Source organism: Danio rerio, chromosome 17 (assembly GCF_049306965.1).
Source record: "Danio rerio strain Tuebingen ecotype United States chromosome 17, GRCz12tu, whole genome shotgun sequence".
NCBI lineage: Eukaryota > Metazoa > Chordata > Actinopteri > Cypriniformes > Danionidae > Danio > Danio rerio.
The window spans coordinates 41,873,807-41,898,501 of record NC_133192.1 but is presented as its reverse complement, the minus strand read 5'-3'; the positions used below and the strand labels follow the sequence as shown (position 1 = coordinate 41,898,501).

Sequence of the window (24,695 nt, the reverse complement as noted above, 5' to 3'; positions counted from 1 at the left end):
AAACATATTTACAGTAAATTACCCTTCTTTAATTGTATGATTTGAAGGGTGTAGTACCTTCACAGTGGCCTTACTAAATTAATGCATGTGAGATTTTACCAATATTTTTTATTTTTATTTTTACAGTACACAAATATTGAACAAAAATATTTACAGTAAATCACCCAACTGTAATTATATGATTTTAAAGAGTGTAGTACATTCACAGAAGCCAGACTGACTAACTATAGTTGAGATTTAACCAATATTTTCATTCATATTTGTACAGTACCCAAATATTGAAAAAAAATACAGTAAATCATCCTACTATAATTAAATGAATTTAAAAGTTGTAGTACATTTGCATAGGCATCACTGACTTACTACAAGTGAAATTGTATCCATATTTTCATTCATGAATGTACTGTACACAAACATACTGTACAAAAAAATATTTACAGTAATACACCCTACTGTAATTTTATGATTTCAAGTTTATAGCACATTCACAGAAGCCTCACTGATGTACTACAGGTACGATTTTACCTATTTTTCATTTATATTTGTACAGTGCACAAAAATTTTTTTGATCAAGTTTTACTGTAAATCACCTGACTGTAATTTTATAATTTTGAAGGGTGTAGTACATGCGCATAGGCCTCACTGACTTACTACAGTTGAGACTTTACCCAGATTTACATTCTTATTTTTACAGTTTACAAATATTGAAGAAAAATATTTACAGTAACCATCCTACTGAATTTTTATGATTTTAAAAGGGGTAGTACATTCACAGAGGCCTCACCAACTTACTTGAGGTGAGATTTTACCCATATTTTTATTTTTATATTTACAGTACACAAATATTGAAGAAAAAAATTACAGTAAATCACCCTACTGTAAATTTACCATTTTAAATGATGTAGTACATTCACCTCTCTGACTTACGACAGATGAGATTTTACCCATATTTTCATTCATATTTATAAATTACACAAATAATAAAGAAAAATATTTACAGTAAATCATCCTACTATGATTTTATAATTTTAAATGGTGTAGAACATTCACAAATGCCAAATTTTTTTTTTACAAATCTTTACAGTAAATCACCCTACTGTAATTTTATGATTTTAAAGGGTGTAGTACATTCACAGAAGCCAGACTGACTTACTACAGGTGAGATTTTACCCAGATTTTTTTCATAGTTTTACAGTATTCATATATTGAAAATACATTTTTACAGTAAATCACCCTACTGTAATTGTATGATTTTAAAGGGTGTAGTACATTCACAGATCCCAGACTGACTAACTACAGGTGAGATTTTACCCATATTTTCATTCATATTTGTACAGTACCCAAATATTTAGGAAAATATTTACTGTAAATCCCCAAACTGCAATTTTATGATTTTAAAGGGTGTAATGCATTCACATAGGCCTCACCGATTTACTACAAGTGAGATTTGTGTACTGTAAAAATGTCAGTGAAGATATGGGTAAAATAAAAATAAAAATCATAAAATTACAGTTGGGTACACAGGTAAGATGCTACGCGTTTTTCCTTCATATTTGTACAGTACACAACTTTTTTTTTTTTAGAAAACTTTATGGTAACACTTTACAATAAGGTTCATTAGTTAATGCATTTACTAACATGAACTAATCATGAACAACACTTGTACAGCATTTGTTGATCATAATTGAACATTTACTCATGCCTTATTAACATCCAATCTCATGCTTGTTAACATTAGTTAATGCACCATGAGTTAACATGAACTAACAATGAACAACTGTATTTTCATTAACTAACGTTAACTAACATGAACAAATACTGTAGTAAATGTATCGTTCATTGTTTGTTCATGTTAGTAAATGCATTAGGTAACATTAACTAATGAACCTTATTGTAAAGTGTGACCAACTTTATTTACCCTACTGTCATTTTATAATTGTTTTGTTTATAAATGTTAGATTTTATCCAGATTTTCAAACCTTAAGAACAGGATGTGGAGCCTTCAGCACATAATCATTCACAGTCTCAGTGATGCAGGTGGAAATGCATTAGAAATATACAACACCTAAAGATGGTGTACTGGTGTTCACTAAGGGGGCAAACTTGGACTCTTCCAGTCAATAAAGAATTGAAAAAATCTTGGGAGAATGAGTATACTGTACAAAAATAGTAGTTTTGGTTGGATTGCTAATGTGATTTCAAAAAATAAGACAGACAACATGCAAATAATTCCTACAGTGGCGATTCCTTTAATACTTCATAACCTGTTTCAAATGCCAGTAGATGAGCTGAAGATGCAGTGTACAGTTAATCAATAGATGTCAAAGTGACAATACATATGAGACACAAATATATAATAATACTCCAGTCTATACAGAATGGTCAAAAACTCCAGACTCCCTTTACACAGCAGAAGCGGGATGTACAGTTAAAGTCAGAATTACTAGCCCCCCTTTGATTTTTTTTTCTTTTTAAAATATTTAAAATATTTAAAAATTACGTTCAGCAGAGCAAGGAAGTTTTCACAGCATGTCTGATAATATTTTTTTCTTATGGAGAATGTCTTATTTGTTTTATTTTGGTTAGAATAAAAGCAGTTTATCATTTTAAAAAAAAAAATTTAGGGACAAAATAATTTGTGCCTTTATGCAATATTTTTTTTGTTTTTTGTCTACAAAACAACCTATCGTTATAAAATGACTTGCCTAATTAACAATAAGTTAACCTAATTAACCTAGTTAAGCCTTTAAATGTCACTTTAAGCTGTATAGAAGTGTCTTAAAAATATCAAGTAAAATAGTATTTACTATCATCATGGCAAAGATAAAATAAATCAGTTATTAGAAACGAGTCATTAAAACTAATGTGTTTATAAATGTGTTTAAAAAAATCTCTCTGTTAAATAGAAATTTGGGGGGAAAAATGGGGGCCAGTAATTCAGGAGGGCTACTAATTCTGACTTCAATTGTATATAAAGAATTTAGCTGCAAAAACCAGATAATTTATAAAAACAGATCATCATGCAACACATATGATTTATGGAAATGACTAAAATTGTTTTACATTAGGTGTTGAAGATTTCAATGGCAAAAAAAAAAAAAACTACATTTATTGAGCAAAAATAAAATAAAATAACCTCTTCATACAGTAAATTATCCGTTAAAATAAAAGGCTTTAAAGAGATTGTTGCAGTTTCACTGGCCACGCAATGGATGGAATCACAATAAAGAGATATATTGCAACTCAATTTCTGTATTACATGGTTTTTACAGTGATTAAGGAGATCATCTTACAAAACAGGACTTTCTGGATGAAATTTGTATAAAATGTATGCTAAAATAAAAGAGAACGTCAGGTTAATGATGAAGGGATTGATCAAATATACCTATTGACATATATGCATATGTTATATATTGTATATTATGTTAATGTTGTGGTGTTTTTTTTTCCTTCTCCACTTTAATTAAGGATTGTCTTTTGTTGTTATTCAAGGATGTAATGTTAATTTGTTCCCAGAGATGAGGTTGCGGCTGGAAGGGCATCCGTTGCAAAAAAAACGTGCTGGATAAGTTGGTGGTTTATTCCGCTGTGGAGACCCCGGATAAATTAAGGAACTAAGCCGACAAAAAAATGAATGAATGAATGAATGAATGTTAATTTGTGTTTTTTCCTTGATATGTTGTGATTGTGATAATGCATGGTATTGCCACAACAACAATTCCTTTACTTTTGGAAAATTACACTATTTATGTAAAGCTCTTTGATTTTAAACTCCACTGTATAGTACATCAAACCATTGCACAGAAAGTATGTACAGGTACAACATATAAGCCTTACCTTCAGTATAGAGGCCTCGCAAGCAGCCAATGAGGTCCTTGACATTGCTGTCTGTTAATGATTTATTCCACGGGACCTCTGTGTTCAGCATCATACTGATATTCTATAGAGAATTGTCAAAGTGTTTTCACATGGAAACCCTAAAGAGGTCAAGTACTGAGAAATTGGGATTTTGGCTTTAACCCTCTACCGCACACAGTATGATAAATATGTAAAAAAGAAAATGTACTGTTTTTCTTTTCTTAAAATGGCTTAACTTGAAGTGCAATAAAAAAAGGTACTTTATGATATATTGTCATATGACAACAATGTCCAACAGTGGATCTAACTTAGAAATTTTAAATTGAAAACTTTCCTTATAATTATTTTTATTATTATTATTTTATTTGAAATAATTTACTTGGTGTTGCATCTTTATGAGCTTTAACAAATAACTTTTAAATGACACCTTATACATACTTTACCACAACTCATATTCCAACAGCTTTCATTTATTCCATTCTTGTTTGCTGAATATTATTGAAAACAATCATAATATTGTATTTTCATATATACAACATAACAGTAAATATAAATAATTTCTCCAGTAAATATTATAACAAATATATTACAAGTCTAGTTTATCCAGATGCTTCAGAATAATGTGGCTACTAGCTAACAATGTTTTTATATATTATACTCTATACTATATATGCCTGTTTTATCTGCATCTGAGCTAACTTACCTGAACTGCCTCTATTAAATGTCCAGTCTGCATTATTCTCATGGTCACTAAAATCCATCTCACCCTCATTTTCATCTGCAGAAAGAGCCAGTTCTGTCCTTTTCTTGTTTTACTCAGCATAGAGCATGATGGTGTTCGCTAATACACTGTTCCCTGTATTCATATCTATTCATAAGTAGTATTGTCATTAAACTAGATTTTATCCATAATACAAATGCTATTAACACTAAACTAATCAACATTATATTACTAGCATTCATGTTGTTATTGTTACAACCTAAAAGTTTACAGCTGACCTTGCAAGTTAGCTAACCCATTGCACGTTCCACTATTGCACAGTGTTGCCATTTGGTTAACACACACATTTGATCCATTTACAAAAAAAGTAATTTGATTTAAAATCTTTTTAGTTGTGAATATGTCATCATAACTTACTGGAGGTGATGTTTCAGATTTTATTGTGGATCTGACGTAATTTGATCCCTTGTTTTTATTGACGTTTACTTTTGCATACAACAACTACTCAATAAACTACAATAAACGCCAGTCTGTCAGAAATCACACTACAGAAAAACACTGGATGTCATGTGACTTAACCAAAGCACGCCATTGGCTACCCTCGTGCTGGGAGGTCTTCTCGTTCCAATAAAAAAATATGTTGGTCTTGAAAAAAAAGTGGCAGGGAAATGAACATAAGTATCATGTTGCCATATGGTTACGCCATGCAGTAGAGGGTTAAAATTAGATCTTGACTGAACCACATTCATCGAAAGTAAAATATATCAATAATAATAATAATAATAAATTTTATTTATATTGTGCCTTTCTTAGACTCAAAGTGCTAACAAGAGCATCAAAACACAGTAGAACATGAAATACACAAAAAAAGTAAGAATGATAATGATTATATTAAAAATACATATTAAAAGAAAGCCTCATAAGTTATAAGCAATAATAAAAATATGAGTTTTAAGAAGTTACTTAAAACGGTCCAGGGAACTGGCGTTCCTGATGTTTGTCAGAGAGCATTCCACAATTTAGGTGCACGATATGAGAATGCCCTACCTCCCAGGGCCAAGTTTGCAACGAGGCTGAAACAAGGTGAGCCCCGAAGCAGAAACGTAGATTACGAAAGGAAGAGCAGGTAGATATAAAATTACATACATAATCAGGAGCAGAACCATGAACAGCTTTAACAGTTAATATCAAAGTTGTAAAATAGATGCGTGACTTAACATGCAACTAGTGTAGCTGTTGAATTACAAGCAGCTTTCATTCAGTATCCAGAGATCTATCAGTGTCCTGCATTCAGATCTGCTGACTGGTTCGAATGTGCTTTCGCTAGATACAATCCCCTTTAGGCCTGAATAATCCTTTGGGTTTCATTGGTTGTCAGTGCATGTGGTGGTAATACATGAAATACACATACAGTAGCCAAATGCTTATCGATAGCGTATATATCGATATATATCGATAGTATATAAGAAAGCAAACAAGCTTGAACACGTGAGGGGGTTTCTTTTTAAAGGCTGTTTTAATTTACAAAATTATACATTTTAAGCCTTAAAATATTTTTGCTCCCACAATATATTAAGTAGCCTTTACTAATTTGTACTTACACAAGAATATATAGTTTGTTACAATGTACTTGTTGTGTAAATACATGTATTTACTGTATTCTTATGCGTGATTAAATACATGTATGTAATTACATCTGTAATTAACTTTTGTAATTACACTTGTAAATACACTGTTGACCATCCCTTACACCTCAACCCCCCTTAAACATACCCATACCACCAAACCTGTCCCTAACCCAACCTCTATCTCAGCTAAAAAGCACCACAAGTGTCCTCAAATACATCATAAACACAGTAAGTACATTGTATTTATTTAACTATTTATTTTATTTTATTTTGATGCAAGTACATAGAAGTAAAGGACACTTGATATAAAGTGGGACATATTTTTAAAGTACATAAAAATACATATTACTTGTCACTAAAGGCAAGGCAAGGTTATTTATATAGCACATTTCATACACAGTGGCAATTCAAAGTGCTTTACATAAACAGGAAAACACTAAGACAAGTATATTAGAATAAAAAACAAATAAAAAACAGATAAAACCAGATTAGAATATGTTAAAACAGGTTATAAAAGATTGAAAAAGAAAAGAAAAACATAATAGTATGATCTGTCGGATATAGCACAGTGCTCATTTAGTAAATGCACAGCTAAACAGATGTGTTTTCAGTCTTGATTTGAACATGCCTAATGTTGGAGCACATCTGATCATTTCTGGAAGCTGATTCCAGCAGCGAGGGGTGTAGTTGCTGAAAGCAGATCCTAATGAGGGTAAAGCAGTGGCGCAGAAGGTAGAGCTGTTGCCTCACAGCAAGAAGGTCACTGGTTCGATCCTTGGCTCAGTTGGCGTTTCTGTGTGGAGTTTGCATGTTCTCCCTGCATTCGCGTGGGTTTCCTCCAGGTCCCCCACAGTCCAAAGACATGTGGTACAGGTGAATTGGATAGGCTAAATTGTCCGTAGTGTATGAGTGTGTGTGAATTAGTGTTTGTAGATGTTTCCCAGAGATGGGTTCTTGTAAAAATAACTGGGAGCCAGTGTAAAGACCTGAGGACAGGTGTGATGTGCTCTGATTTTCCGCTTCTGGTCAAAGACTAAAAACAACAGTGGTGAATTAGGATTGTGTGTATGTTTTTTTACTCAGTGACATTGCCATCTACTGGCCTGGCTAGCATAGTACAGCCTTTGTAATTCTTTCATTTAATTAGAGGGAATTGTGAATGTTGACCTATCTATGCGAAACTGAAAAACACAGGTAAAACTAAGATGTAAATATGCACTAAACTATTGGGTGTTGGGTGATGTTGACCAATTTGGTATTGCACAATGTCTATTGTGAAACATTGCGATTAAGGCTACCTAGGTTAAGGCAGCCTATCAGTTATAGGCAGGAGTGAATGAATTATTTATGAATAATTAATTAATTCATAAGAAATTAATTATTTGTAGCCTACCGTTTCAAATACCTGACCCACATTGATCCTTGTTTTACCCATAACCAAATCATAAATAAATAAAAATAAGTTACACACAAATGACCACCTGTCAATCATGTTTTTCACGAAACTCTGGCATTAATAGGCAGAGTACTCTTTGTCATTATAATGGCGTTGACAAACTTGGTTGGTAAAAAAGGTGCACAACCAACAGCAACAAACCAACAATATGTGAGGTTTTCGCTAAAATGACTAAGTACAAGTGTGAAAGTAAAAGACTAAAACTGTTTACTGACACTGACACGTTACCTGACAGAAAAGTCGTTAAATGGATACAAGATTAGTTAAATATCAAGTTTAACAACTATAGTGATCCAGCGGTACATTCATAAACTGTCCGATGTGCACTGATCTCTGGGGTGATGCTGGAGCTCAGTCGCTGTAGCGCACATGTGAGTGTTTGTGTGTATGTGTGTGTATGTGTGTTTGTGGTCATGTGATGTACGTTTTCAGTGGTATAGTGTGGAAGGAGGGCTTTTCAGAAATGGTAGATGAAAGGCCTGCATGGACGTGGATCGTTTTCATTCTAAAATTCCATTTTAAAACTAAGACGTATTAGTGTAAACGGGGCCTAAGTGTATTTTTCTCGAGCAGGTTGTTGCTGCAATGGGTGTGGGGCGGAGGATCATGTGCCAGCTCAGCATTGTGATGTCTATCGACCTTTGGCCATGGACCATGGCATTGTCTATCAACCCAACCCTACGCTAAACACAGAAAGCTTTAATTTGTGTGTTTTAGCCATTTTACATAAGTTAAATATTCATTCATTCATACATTTTCTTTTTGCTCAGTCCGTTTATTCATCAGGGCTCGCCACAGAGAAATGAACCGCCAAATGATCTATTATATGCTTCACACAGCGGATGCCCTTCCAGCTGCAGCCTAGTACTGGGAAACACCCATACACTCTCACATGCTCACACATACACTAAGGCCGATTTAGTTTATTCATTTCTCCTATAGCGCATGTCTTTGGACTGTGGGGGAAACGGCGCACCCAGAGGAAACACACGCCAATTTGAGGAGAACATGCAAACTCCAATCAGAAATGCCAACTTACTTGAACCAGCAACCTTCTTGCTGTGAGGCGATAGTGCTAACCACTGAGCCACCGTCTCGCCCTAACTTGAATATATATTTTTTGAAATTAGTAATGTCATGTGTTGTGACCATTTCATCAGTGACAAAACATCAATGACTACAGGATTCCTTTTTCCTTCTTTGCTTTCTAACTCTCTCTCTCTCTCTCTCTTTCTCTCTCACAAACACACACACACACATCATATTGAGTGAGATTTTTGCTGGTGGCAGAAGGTTCTCTAGCAAATCCAACTGGGCTGATTACTGATTAAAAGGAATTAGAGAGGTCAGGGCTGAGTCTGCGTCAGACATTAACTCACACACACACACACACACACACACACACAAACACAGACACACACCACATCAGATTTCATTAGCAAACAATGCATTCTGATTGTTACACAAAGCCTAGGAACATTTGATGGAAAAGAAAAATCACCTTAATGAAGAAAAGATGCCATTGAAGGTTTTATAAACATGAACGGGTGAGTAATAAACTGTTTATTACTACCCTTATACAATATAGGGATCATCTCACTGACCATGTTTGAATTAGGACAAGCCTGTTCATTCAAGTGAACGCATTTAGCTTCATGTGCTATTTTGAGCACTCACGACTATAGTGTATTCTGAGCTTTTTGAAATGTGCATGGCAAAAGAAAGATACTGTAATTGGTTGGGGACTGCAACAATGCAACAAATAATAGCAAAACAAACAAAAACCTTTGCTCTTCAGCTATTTATTTTTTTTAAATGTGCATTTAACTTTTACTCATCTTCAGGAAATCAGGTGAAATCAGGTGAATTTATTCTTCAATAAAACATAAAAAAACTTCTTAAACTGTGGTGTACACTGTAAAAAAATCTGTAAAAAAAACTATGAAAAAACTGAAAGCAGGGCTTTCAGACATATTCAGTTAAATTACATGAAAATAACCATTTCACAAAATTACATGCAAAAACTGTAAAAATACAGAGCAAACTTTATGCTCAAATTACAGTACTGTAAATTACAGTTTATTACTGTTGATAAATTGCATTTAAACTGAGAAAAAAATGGGGGGGGGGGGTAATTGCTGCCATTTTACAAATTATTACTGTAAACATATAATTTTTTATTATTGTGATTATAGAGATTAATTAATTAATATGTGTGATTATGTGATTTTAATGATTGTTACTGTAATTATTCTGGTTATTACAATAATTAAACAAATTAACTAGTGTGATTATAATGATTATTACTGTACTTGTGCAGGTTATTACTGCAACTATACACATTAATTAATGTGATTATACAGATACATATTTATAGTAATATGTAAAATTACTCCTCACGTTTTTCCACTTTTGACATACATTTAAATATATATATATATATATATATATATATATATATATATGTGTGTGTGTGTGTGTGTGTGTGTGTGTGTGTGTGTGTGTGTGTGTGTGTGTGTGTGTGTGTGTGTGTGTGTGTGTATTAAAAGAATGATTAAAAAAGCTTAATTACAAAAAATTGCTGTTGTCATAAAACACTGTAAATATGACTCATTCATTCATTCATTTTCTTTTTAGCTAAGTCCCTTTATTAATCCTGGGTCGCCACAGTGGAATGAACTGCCAACTTATCCAGCACATTTTTACACAGCTGATGCCCATCTCTGGGAAACATCCACACACACTCATTCACACTCATACTCTATGGAAAATTTAGCCTACCCAATTCACCTGTCCTGCATGTCTTTGGACTGTAGATGAAACCGGAGCACTCGTAGGAAACCCATGCGATCCCAGGGAGAACACGCAAACTCCACACAGGAACGCCAACTGACCCAGCCGAGGCTTGAACCAGAGACCTTCTTGCTGTGAGGCGTCAGCACTACCTTCTGCACCACTGCATCACCAAAAATATAAATATGAACTATAATATAATTTAACAAATATTGTTTTAAGGATATGTTGGTAAAACAAAAACAATTTGCTTGAAAAAATACAAAATTATTATATAACTAATTTATTTATTTATTTTTATTTTTTTACAAATAACACATTTGGTCATTGTTTAACAATAAAATCAAGGTTAGTTTCGTGTAAGGATGCCTGCACAACAAAAGTGAGGATCAAATAGCAGTTTACAAACAGAATCACCTTGCAATTAAAGATTGAAACAAGAACAAACAGGTGCGTACAGATAATCCCAACCGTAAATGTGGCAAACAAAATAACAAAGAAGCCAAATGTGTCAAGGCAAAGGAAAACATGTCGTAATGCTCACTAAACAGTTTAAGACTCAGCAATGATGTGTTTGTGTGTGCTGAGTTTATATTGTTAAAAGTGTGCAAGACGCATGCTGGGAGTTGCATGTAGTCTTCCAGCAATCCGCAGCCGCTTGATCACTGGTGATCATAACAATTAGCATAGCAACATTTTTAGAGTAGTAAAATAAACATTTTATAGTTTACAGTGACTGCATTATATGCAGCCTACAAACAATCGGCTATTATTTGACATAATTAACCTCACGCTAATCTTCGTATGATTGCTATCTTCACTAAAAACAATTTGACAAAATTTTTGTTTCCCTATTTTTACAGGTATTATATGTAAATATTGACATAAAATTACATGTTACTCTCTAAAAACACAGAACTTTTCCTTTAACAAACTGAAAAACAACCTAATACCAAAAAACAAGCAATAACTATACATTTAATGTTAGAATTTTTTATAACAGAACATATCTGTGAAACAACAGGTACTTCACTGTATAAAGAAAAAACTTTTAAAATAAAATACTTTTAAAAAATTTAAATAAAAAAAATACAGACAATTACCGGTAAAATAATGTTTATTTTTACAGAGTATTTACATATGCTTCTGGTGATGCATTGAGTTCTTAAATAAATGTAATATTGAAGAAAAAAGAAAGGTCACTTAGATCTTAATGGCTTAATGAGTATTATTTTCATTTTTGTGTAAACAACCTTTAATATTACTAAATATCCAAAAAAATAAACGAATAAATTAAAACTATCAGCACACCCTGTTTGCTATCAGCATGGTCTCAAAATGTTGCACACTATGTATAGTTGCCTTGAACCAGGCCAAAGCATGCTTGTCCCCCTTCCCGTCTCACCCGATGGCCTGCACTCACATTACATTCGGGTCTGGGCATGCTTACGTCATCGATGATGCACTGGTCAGAAGCGCTCTTGCTCAGCACAATGAAGATTTCTTTAGTTATATCGTTTGACATGCAGCGACACGCAGTCAAATATTTCACCGAACAGATCAGAAGTTTTTGATGCCCATAAACAGTCATAAAGTCCTTGTGCTGCAGGAATTAGGAGGTTGGCTGAAGGTGCGCAGCTGACGTGCAGTGAGGGGTTTGCGACTTTAATAACCTATAACAGTTTGCATTCACTGAACAGTAAGAATGATTAATAAATCCATATGAATCAGTCCCTTAAAAGTCATGTCTCGCTTTCAGTTTGGGCTTAGGCACGTTTTGCACTCGCACACAAGCGTACCAAGCCAAAGCCCAAGTGAACCGCGTGCAGGCACACCTCTTCCAACCCGGCCAGGGCCGGCCAAATGAACTGTGCATGAGCTCGATTCAGCGCACTCACACTTTTCAAACGATCTGGGAAACGTGCCTGGGCACGGTTCGGATAGCATAGTGTGTGTAGGCCCTTATTCTTTTAATGAGTTAAGGCTGTGTTTTGGCCATAACTTGCATTAAACCAATCAGAGTCTCATCTCCCATTTCCCTCAGGAGCAAGTTGCGATCATGCCATGGCACAAGGACGATTGATGGGGGAAAAAATCACCAGGATGAGGGAAGGATGCCATTGAAGGTTATATAAACATGAGTGTGGGTGAGTAATAAGCTGTTTATTACAGTTATGGATCATCTCACTAAGCATGTTTGACTTAGTACAAGCCTGTCCAATCAGCACATTCAGATTTTTCATTTTTGTGTAAAGAATCTTTGATATTACTAATCACCCAGGTAGCAAAAAATTCTGGCCCAGATTTGGCATGAAGCTGACACAGCAGGCATTCATCCAGCACTGTCATACAGCATGTGGGCCAAACATGACCTGGGTTTGGCAGAGGTGGCACCGTCTTTAAGAAGGCACCCAAGACTTGGGCCAGATGTCAAATGTAGTATTTGATTCAGATTTGATGTGTGGGCCACATAAGTTTGGCCTTTCTTGACCCACATTTAAGATCAACACAGGCTCATTCTGAAAACTTAGTCCCGTGGATGTTTCTGGAGACTGCAAATTATGCAGCTGGAGGTATGTATGGCTACATTTAATTTTTTAAGCAAACACTATGGGGCGGTGTGACACCGTTCCTTTTGGCACTTACCGGCTGACCGCTTACTAACGTGTGGAGGTGCAACAACTTTAATCATGCTTTCCCACTGCAACCAGTTTGTCCAGTTAGCTCGCAGAGAGGGGTTGACCACGATGACGATGACCGGGTTCGAGTCAGGGAAAGAGCGGTTCCAGAAATCAGGTAAAACTAAAACAGAGCGCAAAAAATAAAGTGAGCAAGTTAATAATAGGGTGAGAATGTGATAAAATCTGAAAATGTGCTAAAAATCAGACGAGGGCTTTTCTTTTTCTGGATGGCTTTTGTAAATTGGTGGTTGGGTTCAGTTAAGTAAGCAGGTGAGTGGGTTGATCCATAAAATTGGTTGGGTTTAGGGTAGGAGGAGGGTGGGTCAGTCGATTTGCCAGTGACACAATCAATCATTTAGTCAGTCAGACAGCCTGTCATTCGACAGCAGCCTCTGGTGGATTTACGCGAGAACAGCAAATGACACTCGCGAGAGACATTTGAGATACAAAAAAAGCACACACATCGGCCTCTCGTGGATTTGCAAAAACAAAACTGCAAAAATACGTACCTCCCTGGACGTATTTCACGATCTCCAGATTCGTCCACGGGACTACATTTTCAGAATGACCCTGGGTTGTTGAAAATACATTTAAAGTGCACCTACAAGATTTGACCCCATTTAATCCTAGTTGATATAAGCACCTTCTGTCTTGTTGATATGATTATATGGAGAAATGTTAATACAAGGCTGTCAATAAATTCGTGAGGCAAGGAAACAGCACTTTTACGTCACGTTGCATTGGGCCTCAAAATGGGTGGGATTTGGCTCCTATTTTAACGTCAGGAAATTGTAAAAAGAGACTTATTGTGTTTATATCACTCCAATTTGACTGTGGACACATACTATACCTGCACACATATCTGTCCAAACAGCTTACAAAAGATGATTTTTATCATAGTTGCATTTTAATTAATTTTGAGTACAGAAAAACATTCTACCAATCAAGTTGTTACTAGAAAGAAAAAAAAAAACATGCCCATAATGTGTCCAAAGTGCAATACTTCATGCATGTATCATTTATCATCATTGCAGTAATGACACACCAACATATCTGGCCTAGTTCAGGGCCAGTTACGGATTATTAACTTGGCTGAAACTTGGCCCAGATATGGTGCATGTTTGGCCTTTGTCTGGAAGCCATATTTGGTCCAGTCATGTACTGTACTTCACTGCAGCATATGGGCCAAGCTAAAGCTGATTGTGTAGACCAGAGCTGAGCCAGAGTAATTTTGCTATGTGGGCATCCATGCTTACATTTTTAGGTTAGGCATTAATACTAAAACGAAATATTAATAATTAATGATATTACATATGCAATAATATTCCTCCACTCATCTCTCTATCACTGTTTTTTTTTCTCTTTTTCTCTTAGATGTACATTTCATAAAATCAGTTTCACTACATTTCTAAAGGACCGTGTATGGCATCTCTAAGCAATTTGACAGATTAGACAATCCAACAAACTATAAAATAAATTCATTATACTTATGGCATCCATTTCCCCTTGACATTCCTTTATTATAAACCTCTGATATCCAGTTGTTCTCACAAATCTAAATGAGGGTGCCACGTCAATACTGTTTGGCAATTGTGGATCAAGGCATTGCCATTGACAGAATCTGACTAAGTTAGCATAAGATGCTAACTGCTAAGAATAATTTGCCCATTCATGTCATCTCCCATCAACCTTGTAAACCTTCTGATTGACTTACATTAAAAATGTCCAATTTACACATGAATTAGAACTCCTATTAGTTCAATTTCAAGTGTTATTATTTGCAACTTTGAAAAAGTAGCACAGTGTCAAGAATGGCAGTATTGCCGGTAAGATTCACCAAAACTAAAAGAGACAAGCTAGCCCAGGTCTTGTGGGTGCTCAACTGGATTTCTGTTGTAACGGGAATCATCCTCTTTAGCTTGGGCATCTTTCTGAAAGTGGAAATTTATAAGCGACAGGATCTAATGGCCGAGGGTCAACTCCAATCTGTCCCAAACATGCTGATTGTGGTGGGTCTTATAGCCTGTGTGATTAACTTTCTGGGTGGAAAGATCTGCTATGACTGTGTGGACTCCAGTAGGTTCCTGCACTGGAAGTTGGTGATGTTGCCGTACATCATTTGTATGTTTTTCTTCACTTTGAGCGTGTTGGTGGGTGCGCTGATGTGCTACAGCATGCACAGCCAGCTGGAGGAGTCGCTAACATTAGGGTTACGTGACGCTATGCGCTACTACAAGGACACGGACACACCGGGACGCTGCTTCTTGAAGCGCACAGTAGACCTGCTGCAGATGCAGTTCCAGTGCTGTGGGAATGAGGGATTCAGAGACTGGTTTCAGATCCAGTGGGTCAGCAACCGGTACCTGGACATGTCGCAGCGGGAGGTGGTTGAGTAAGTTGGGACTTTAAAATAATAAATTAAATCATAAAGCTATTAAAAAAATTAAGAGACCATTTGAAAATGTTAAGTTTTTCTGGTTCTACTGGATTTATTAAGAAATGTTTATTAGGTTTGAGTATAAAATGATTATATATAATTTGTTTTCAGCAAATTTCTGATAATATTTCAATCCAAATATATTTTTATAACATTATACAACAATTTCTCACCATGGCAATGGCAATAAAAGGCCAGAATAACCAATGTTTTATTTGTTTCAATAAAAAATTAGGGTTATACCTCTTTTGAAGGTAAAATCCATAGCTATATATATATAGTGCATAGTGTATATGACAAGTATTCATAGTGCTTTACTTTTTCCACATTTTTATGTTACAATCTTATTCCAAAATGTATTAAATTCATTTCTTAAAAATTCTACACACAATACCCCATAATGAAAATGTGAAAAAAAGATTTTTTTGAAATTGTTGCAAATTTATTAAAAAATAAAAAATCTGAAAACTGAAAAAGTGAAGCGCTATGAATACTTTCCACATGCACTGTATAGGTTTTGTGTAAAAAAAAAAATAATAAATAAATAAATATATATATATATATATATATATATATATATATATATATATATATATATATATATATATATATATATATATATATATATATATATAGTATCATACCAAATTGAATTTTTAAGTGTTCATGGTGCAAATAAATAGAATATATTTTTTACCTCTAACTAAAATTAATAAATAAATAAATATCTACATTTTACTCACAACCTGAGCTTTTGATATGCTATTTTATTCCTTCACAGAGAAAAAAGTTAATAAAAGCAAGATGAAGAACTACATTACCCATTTTGCAGTACCTGCAGCAAAAAAATATAAATAAAGGCTTTAGATTTGTCCAATCGACTTTGTAAGAAAAAAAAAAAAACAGACTACTCTTACATGTAGGCTACTCTTTTTATTTATTTATTTGCTTCTTTTACATATACAGTGGTGTGAAAAATTGTTTGCCCCTTACTCATTTTTAATATTTTTGCATGTTTGTCACATTTTAATGTATTAGATAAACAAAAAAATGTCAATTTTAGTTAAAGATAACACGAGTAACACATCCTGCAGTTTTTACATTTTAAATGTTTTTATTATTAAGGGGAAACAAAATACATAACTACAAATCCCTGTGTGAAAAGGGTTTGCCCCTTCTGTTAAAACATAACTTTATCACACCTGAGTTCAATTCCTCTAGCCACACACAGGCCTCATTATTGCCACATCTGCAATCAAGAAATCACTTAAATAAGAGCTGCCTGAAGCCTGGTTTATACTTCTGCGTCGAGTGATCGCCGTGACCCATGGCGCTCTGTTTGTGTTGTGCTGCAATAACACTTCTGAAACACTAGCTGGCAGTGGGTTTTTTATGTTCCTCTGTGTCCAGTTTCTTCACTGGTGTTTTGTTTTTTTTTGAACCCTAACTTACTGTACAAGTGGCTCAAACTTGCTCATTTTGAGGCGGGAACCGGCGGACATGCAATAACACAAAAGACCCCACAACAACATCCAAAAACTGCAGAACTAACTTGCCTCAGTTAAGGCAAGTGTTTGTGACTCCACCATAAGAAAGAGACTGGGCAAAAATGAGTTCCAAGATGAAAACTGCTGAGCAAAAAGAACGCTATAAAAGCTCATCTCAGTTTTGCCAGAAAACATCTTGATAGACTTTTGGGGAAATACTCTGTGGACTGATGAGACTAAAGTTTTTGGAAGGTGTGTGTGACACTTGTATGTAGTGTACTGTATAAGTAACACCACATTTCAGAAAAAGAACATCATACCAACAGTAATATGTGCAGATGGTAGTGTGATCTGGAGCTGTTTTGCTGCTTCAGGACATGGAAGATTTGCTTTAATAAATGAAACCATGAATTCTGCTGTGTACCAAAATTTCTTAAAGGAGAATGTTTAACCATCTGACCTTAAGCTGAAGTAAATATGGATTTTGCAGCAGGACAATGATCAAAAGCACACAAGCAATTCCACTTGTGAATGGCTGAAGTAAAACACAATTAACACTTTGGAATGGCCTAGTCAAAGTCCTGACCTGAGTCCGATTGAGATGCTGTGGCATGGGTTTAAAAAGCTGGTTTGTGCTCGAAAATCCCCCAATGTGGCTGAATTGCAAATATTCTGCAAAGATCTGTCAGCCAAAATTCCTCCACAGTGCTGTAACAGACTCATTCCAAGTTATCATAAACGCTTGATTGCAGTTATTGCTGCTAAGAAAGGCACAACCAGCTATTATGATTAGGGGCAAACACTTTTTTTACACATTACCCTTAATTAGAAAACCTTGCACTGTGACAGTGTTTTTGTATGCGATCTTTCAATAAAATTTAAATTAGTTTGATGATCTGAAACATTAAACGGTTACAAACATGCAAAAAATTGGAAATCTGTAAAGGAGAAAAACATTTTCACTCTACTGTATAGCATGAACACTCATCCTACTGATTAGCTCTATAAGGCAAACTAGAACATTAATACTGAACCATGTAGACAAAATCACACTGAATACAATGGAACTTACAAAATTTAATGATTACAATTCATTTATTTTCTTTCTAGTCGTCTTCGGAGCAATGTTGAAAGCAAATACTTAATGGACGGAGTTCCCTTCAGCTGCTGCAACGTCAACTCCCCTCGGCCGTGCATTCAGCACCAAATCAGCAATAACTCCGCTCACTTTAACTATGATTACCAGACGGAGGAGCTCAACCTGTGGATGAGGGGATGCCGGCAAGCTCTGCTACAGTATTACACTAACATCATGCACTCCATCGGCCTCATGGTTCTCATCATCTGGCTCTTTGAGGTTGGTTGGGTTTATTGTTTTGGCAATACATTTGGAAATAATTCAGTAGGAAATAATTATATATATATTTTTCAAAATAACTACGTATTTCAATAATAAAAAAAAGTTAGAACTGTAAAACATTACCACTTTGTAATTGGAATTGCCATTACTTTTCACAACACTTAAGACGTTTAGGGAATGTAGACACTAAGTGATAAGGTGTTTCACATTTAATTTCGTCCTGATCCTCCTGCAAACAAGTCAAGGTGGACAACAGTTCGGGGTTTTTGTTGTCGCATTTTACGCTTTAAAATATGGCACACATTCTCTACTGGAGACAGGTTGGGACTGCAGGCAGGCCAGTCAAGAACCTGTATCCTCTTCTATCCTCCTCCCCAGCCAGGACTTTGTAATGTGTGCAGAATCTGGTTTTGAATTGTCTTGTTGAAATATGCATGGGCGTCCTTGAAAAAGAAGGCAGCATATTATGTTTGAAAATCTCTATATACTTTGCAACATTAATAGTGCCATCACAGAAGTGCAAGTTACCTTTGCCATGGGCACTGACACAATGCCATACCATGACAGACTCTGACTTTTGCACTTGTTACTGGAAACAATCTGGATGATCTTTTTCATCTTTGGTCCGGAACACACAGCTTCCATTTCTCCCCAAAATACTGATTCATCTGAACACAGTTCACCTTTTCACTGTATGATGTAAGAGAAGCCAAGAGATGTCGATGGCACTTCTGGACACTGTTAACATAGGGCTTCATTTTGGCACAATACAGTTTTCACTGGCATTTGTGGATGTAACTACATACTGTGGTACTTGACAAAGGTTTGCAGAAGTAGTCCTGAGCCCATGTGCTGGTATCGCTTATATGTGAATGACGATTCTTGATGCACAGATTTTCAAAGAAACTCATCAGGGGCCAGTTGCACCAGAATCTTTCAATAATATTTAAATTAGTTTGATGATCTGAAACATTAAAGTCTCACATTCCTAATGAATGTATTCTTGATGAGTGATTTGTGATGCAGTGCTGCCTAAGGGATTGCTCCTTTCCCAACTCTTTTTGAAATGTCTTGCAAGAACCAAAATTGTAATTTTTATGTAGAATAAATAAATAAATAAATAAATAAATAAATAAATAAATAAATAAATAAATAAATAAATAAATAACTAAAATCATTAGGAACACAAATAATGTTTGCTGTATTGTCTTCAATGAAATGCAATTTAAAGTAAATTTAGAAATCTCTACATTCTTTTTTATTTGCATTTTTTTTCTGATTTGGGGTTGTCCTTTAAGTCATTAACCATATTATACTTTAATTTGTGAGTTATACAATAAGTTTATAAATGTAGTGCTGGACATAAGTTAATCATGATCAATCACATCCAAAATAAACGTGAGCATACTGTGTGTTTATTATTTAAATATAAATACACACATGCATGCATATACTTGAAAAAATGAGATGTAAAATATGTGTATATGATACACATATTATAAACATTTAAATATCTATGTAACAAAATTGCATGTTTTTAACAAGTCAATTTTAAAACCACATTCTGCACACATTACAAAGTCCTGGCTGTGGAGGAGGATAGAAAAGGATACAGGTACTTGAATGGCCTGTCTGCAGTCCCAACCTGTCTCCAGTAGAGATTGTTTGGCATATTTTAAAGCGTAAAAGGCGACAACCAAAACCCCAAACTGTTGCCCACCTTGACTTGTTTGCAGGAGGAACGGGACAAAATTAAACCTAAAACACTTTATCACTTGGTGTCTACATTCTATAAATGTCTTAAGTGTTGTGGAAAGTAATGGCAATTCCAATTACAAAGTTGTGATGTTTTACATTTCATGTAAAGTATTTTACTTTCATTTGTAAGTTATACAATAAGTTTATAAATGTAGTGCTGGACAAAAGTTAATCACGATCAATCACATCCAAAATAAATGTATGGATACTGTGTATATTTATTATTTTTATATAAATACACACAGACATGCATATACTTGAGAAAATGAGATATAAAAAATGTCTATATGATACAAATATTATATAAATTTAAATATCTTTGTATGTATGTTTCTATGTATGTTTGTATCACATTTATATAATAATTATACTGTATATAATACACACACACATATATATTATGTCAAAACAATTTTTTATTTTGGATGCCATTAATCAAGATTAACTTCTATCCAGCACTACTAAAGTTTGATGTTAAAAGTCAGTATAAAGTATTGCGAGCTGATACAGCACTTGTTCATTTTATTAAAAACTTTATTAGAATAATTTTAAAAACAAGTAATCACTGACATTCATAGTGGTAAAGATATATACTATAGAAGTCAGTGACCACCGGTTTCCAACATTCTTCAAAATATCTTGTTTTGCATTTAGCAAAAAAAAAAAAAAGGAACACGTTTGAATCCAATTGAGGGGAGAGTAAAATATGACAGATTACATATTTTTGGGTGAACTATCCTTGTAAGCCAGCAGCTATTGTTTTTACAGCGTGGTTTAAATAATTAAAAACTAAATATTTATTATTTTGTTATAATATTCTCAATTGATTAAATATAGTTAAAAAACTACAGTATATGTCACTAAAAATATTCCACTGACTACAGTTCACTCCAATCCCTGATTAGGTGAAGTTTATTCATAAAATAATTTCGAGAGGATCACGTGCTTATGATTTATCACGGCCAGTCTCGCATTTGCTAATCACTATCTTCCAATCATATGAGCCCTAAGCTACTATAAATAGCCACAGTTTTCAGTTCACTTTATCTTCGTTTGGAAGAAACCCCCCTCCTCCCCTATTCTCCTCCTCTACCTGTGATTGATTGATGGGCACGGCGGCCCAGTGGTTAGCACTGTGAGCCACACAGCAAGAACACTGCCGGTCCTGGTTCCACAGGACTAGTGGGTGTTTCTGTGAGGAGTTTGTATGTCCTCCCCATGTCCGCATGGGTTTTCCCCGGGTTCTCCGGTTTCCTCCCACCATCCAAAGACATTCAACATGCATAACAATCAAGCTTGTCCTATCTCTTGCGTTCCCTTAGCTACAACGGCAGGGGAGTTCTGAGATCCACCGAGCTCAGGCTCCCCTCTTGCTCTGCCAACGGGAGGAAGCCCCGGGCTCGAGGAGCCCTTGAGCTTGGGGCTCTCTCCCGGGACAGCATGCCAAACAAGCTTTTGTAAAATCATCAGCTAAGTGTGAACTCTTGAAATGAAAAGCATGTCTCAAAGGTGGATCAAAAATTTTAAGAAAATAATTTCACAAATAAAAATGTCTTCATTCTCTGACAGCTGTCAGTGCTGACCGGCGTGCGTTACCTTCAGACGTCTCTGGAGAACGTGCTGCGTCAGGGGGACCCAGAATGCGAGTCTGACGGGTGGCTCCTGGAGAACAGCTTTGTGGAAACGGCTCGCTCCAATTTTAACATCATCAAACACCTCAGCAAATTCAATCAAATCAACACGGCCAGCAATAGAGATCCAAACACTGACAGACCATCTACAGCACACTATGGGCCCGACAATGTGCCTCCAAAACCTCATCCAGCAGACGGTTAATGAACTGTCCAGAATGATTCTTCTGGAGAAAGGACTGAAATCTGATACTAAATGACTTTAATGTTTAGCATTTTAGTTTATGGTTCCCAGAATACTCATTTTAAGGTTTGTTTTAGACCAAGCAGAAACTTAAGTAGAATATTATTATTTTTTTTTTTTTGTGAAAAATTATTCTAACATCATTTGCTAAATGTTGCTCTAATGCTTTCCTAATATTTCTAGAACAATCCCATAATCTTTTTACTCCAGCATGTCAATTATCAACTCTATGCAAACTGTATTCTCAATTTTTTATGCCTTTATATTTTCATACACTAATTTTCACAAATAATCCAGGTGCTATCGTCATCAGCACTAAATTAAACATTCTAGGTTCCTTACAATGTAATATATATATTTTTTTAAAGACAAATGAATACACAATTATGAATTATTAATAAATATGTGATTGTATCTTCAATTGTACAATTGTATATACTCTTGTATATACAGTTAGGTCCAAATTAATTGGACAGCAACATGATTCTAAAATGTTTGGCTTTATACACACACAATGAATTTGAAAGGAAACAAACATGATGGGGTTTAACTGCAGACTGTCAGCTTTAATTTGAGGGTATTTACATTCAAATCAGGTGAACGCTGTAGGAATTACAAGTTCACATATGTGCCTCCCACTTTTTAAGGGTCCAAAAGTAAAAGGACAAGTGGCTTCTAAGCTTATTAAAGCTGTATGACACTTATTTTAGAAAATCAATCCTGCTTAATATGGTTACATTATTGAAACCCCTATAAATATAATTTTAAAATAAACCTAAAATATCTTTTATAAACGGGGAATCTTTACAAATATATCAGAAATCATCTTGCCATCTTGGAAATATAGTTGTAATTATATTGTTTGTATTTTTGATCTTAACTTAGTACAGCTTATAGCTAAATAAGAATGATTTTACAACACACTCTTAAGGCCTGTAAGTTAACGTACAAGTGAAAACTTGAAGTACTGTTTTAAATAACAAGGCAACGCATAACGAAGCCTTTAAAGTCTTAAAATGCCTCTCTTTGAGACTGCAAAAGTTTAATCATTTTACAATTTAGAAATTCTCATACACAGTAAACTGTATAAAAACTGAAGAGTACCACTGGATTTGTTTAGAACTCAGATTTGTTTAAAGCACAAAATGTATATTGTAGTTTTCTCTCTTTTTTTGCAAAGTTTTCATGAAAACAACAAGTCAGTTTACCCATTACATGTACAAAAACAAGCCTTGGTCTCGTGCCTAAAGCAAGATATTGTTATCACTACTGAAAACATGACACCAACAGCCTCTAAAACGGTTTTCAAAGATGGATATTTTTGATGTACTTATGCACTGTATACTAATTTACTTTTTAAGGTTTTAAACGCACACCCACACCTAAGATTGATATGAATATAATAATGCAGTATATAAATATCTAAAATAAATAAATAATGTAAAAAAAATTTATTATTTGTTTAATACTTAATACTCATTTTTAAGAATATAATTCACTGTATTGGTTGCATGTATTGTAATAATGCATCTTCATTATAGTTCCATTTACTCCTTTTACTCACACTCAAGTTGTTCTAAAGTCCTGTTTGTGTGTGTGTGTGTGTGTGTTCATAAACTTTGTATCAACATTGTGCGTGACTCATCGTTGCAACTCCACAACAAATACATCAAATAAAAATCATTGGGAAAGTTCTTACTTTAGTACTTCTCACAAACATTATGCGAGATCTGCTTCCTTTATGTCTGTCACTGTGCGTTTTATCTGACGCAGTCGAGGAGATTGAGGCACACTAAAACTTTACAGACACATTCTGGAGACACCAAAGATTTAAATTTTAACAAAGGGGTACAATAAGTGTCCTATAAACTAGAATGTAAGGTCCACACTAACTAGTTACTACTAGTTAGTTTGTAACTAAATTTGTTCTCATTTCAGATGCACCATTTGTTCTTAAGGCTAACCCTAATTAGTACGTCGTAAGCTTTCCGTAAAGTCATGCATAGTCACATTAAATGATGTCATTTACAATAAAAATCATTTAAATCGTTAAACTGCTTTTTACATAACTGCTATATATAACTGTCATATGAAATTGAAATGATAAGTTACGTTTTTATGGCACATTACAATGCAATCAGTCACTAATAACAGATGACGCACACACCTGCATCACAAGCCATGAACGCACCTGAAATAGGAATGAAGTTATCAGTTATCAAAACTGGCAGGTTAGGGGAAGGGGTGGGGGGTCGTGGTTAAAAGTGAATAGCTTAGGCTCAAAATGTGTGGGCCCAATTCTGCATCTCGTACAACCTGATCGTGTCCACTTTCAAAATTTGCCATTTCTCTTTAAAATACAGATTTAAAACAGGTTTAACATCAGACACAGGAATTTTACATTCTGTCATCTCCATCTGTAGGGCTTCCTTAGCTGTTTAATCCGCATATTTGTTTCCAATGAATCCTACAGTATATGACCAGGTATCCAGAAAAAAAAAAATATTATCAGTATATTTCCTTTAAAAGGTCCAGTTCTTCTATTATGCTATAAATCGATTATCGGTTTTCATAGATTCAAGGGCTTGTAAGCAGGATATAAAATCTGTGCAAAAAAAATTGCTTTGCTGTTCTTTTTCTA

The 24,695-nt window shown here is 34.7% G+C and overlaps 1 protein-coding gene across 6 annotated transcripts; it reads left to right on the top strand.

Annotated features, from left to right (window-relative positions):
- The first annotated feature begins 8,985 nt into the window (after nucleotides 1-8,985).
- Nucleotides 8,986-23,771, top strand: prph2la (peripherin 2-like a). 6 transcript variants are annotated; one of them, XM_073927874.1, is made up of 6 exons: nucleotides 9,041-9,210; nucleotides 10,301-10,590; nucleotides 12,501-12,603; nucleotides 14,512-15,529; nucleotides 18,172-18,418; nucleotides 21,749-23,771. In XM_073927874.1, exons 4-6 carry the CDS (start codon nucleotides 14,949-14,951, stop codon nucleotides 22,013-22,015), a joined length of 1,095 nt encoding a protein of 364 aa, XP_073783975.1. In that variant the 5' UTR covers nucleotides 9,041-9,210; nucleotides 10,301-10,590; nucleotides 12,501-12,603; nucleotides 14,512-14,948; the 3' UTR covers nucleotides 22,016-23,771. The 6 variants fall into 6 exon arrangements, with proteins under 6 accessions (XP_073783979.1, XP_005158919.1, XP_073783976.1 ...); XM_073927877.1 differs by having other exon boundaries at nucleotides 9,053-9,210; nucleotides 10,480-10,590; XM_073927879.1 differs by having other exon boundaries at nucleotides 9,053-9,210; nucleotides 15,281-15,529.
- The last annotated feature ends 924 nt before the right edge of the window (nucleotides 23,772-24,695 follow it).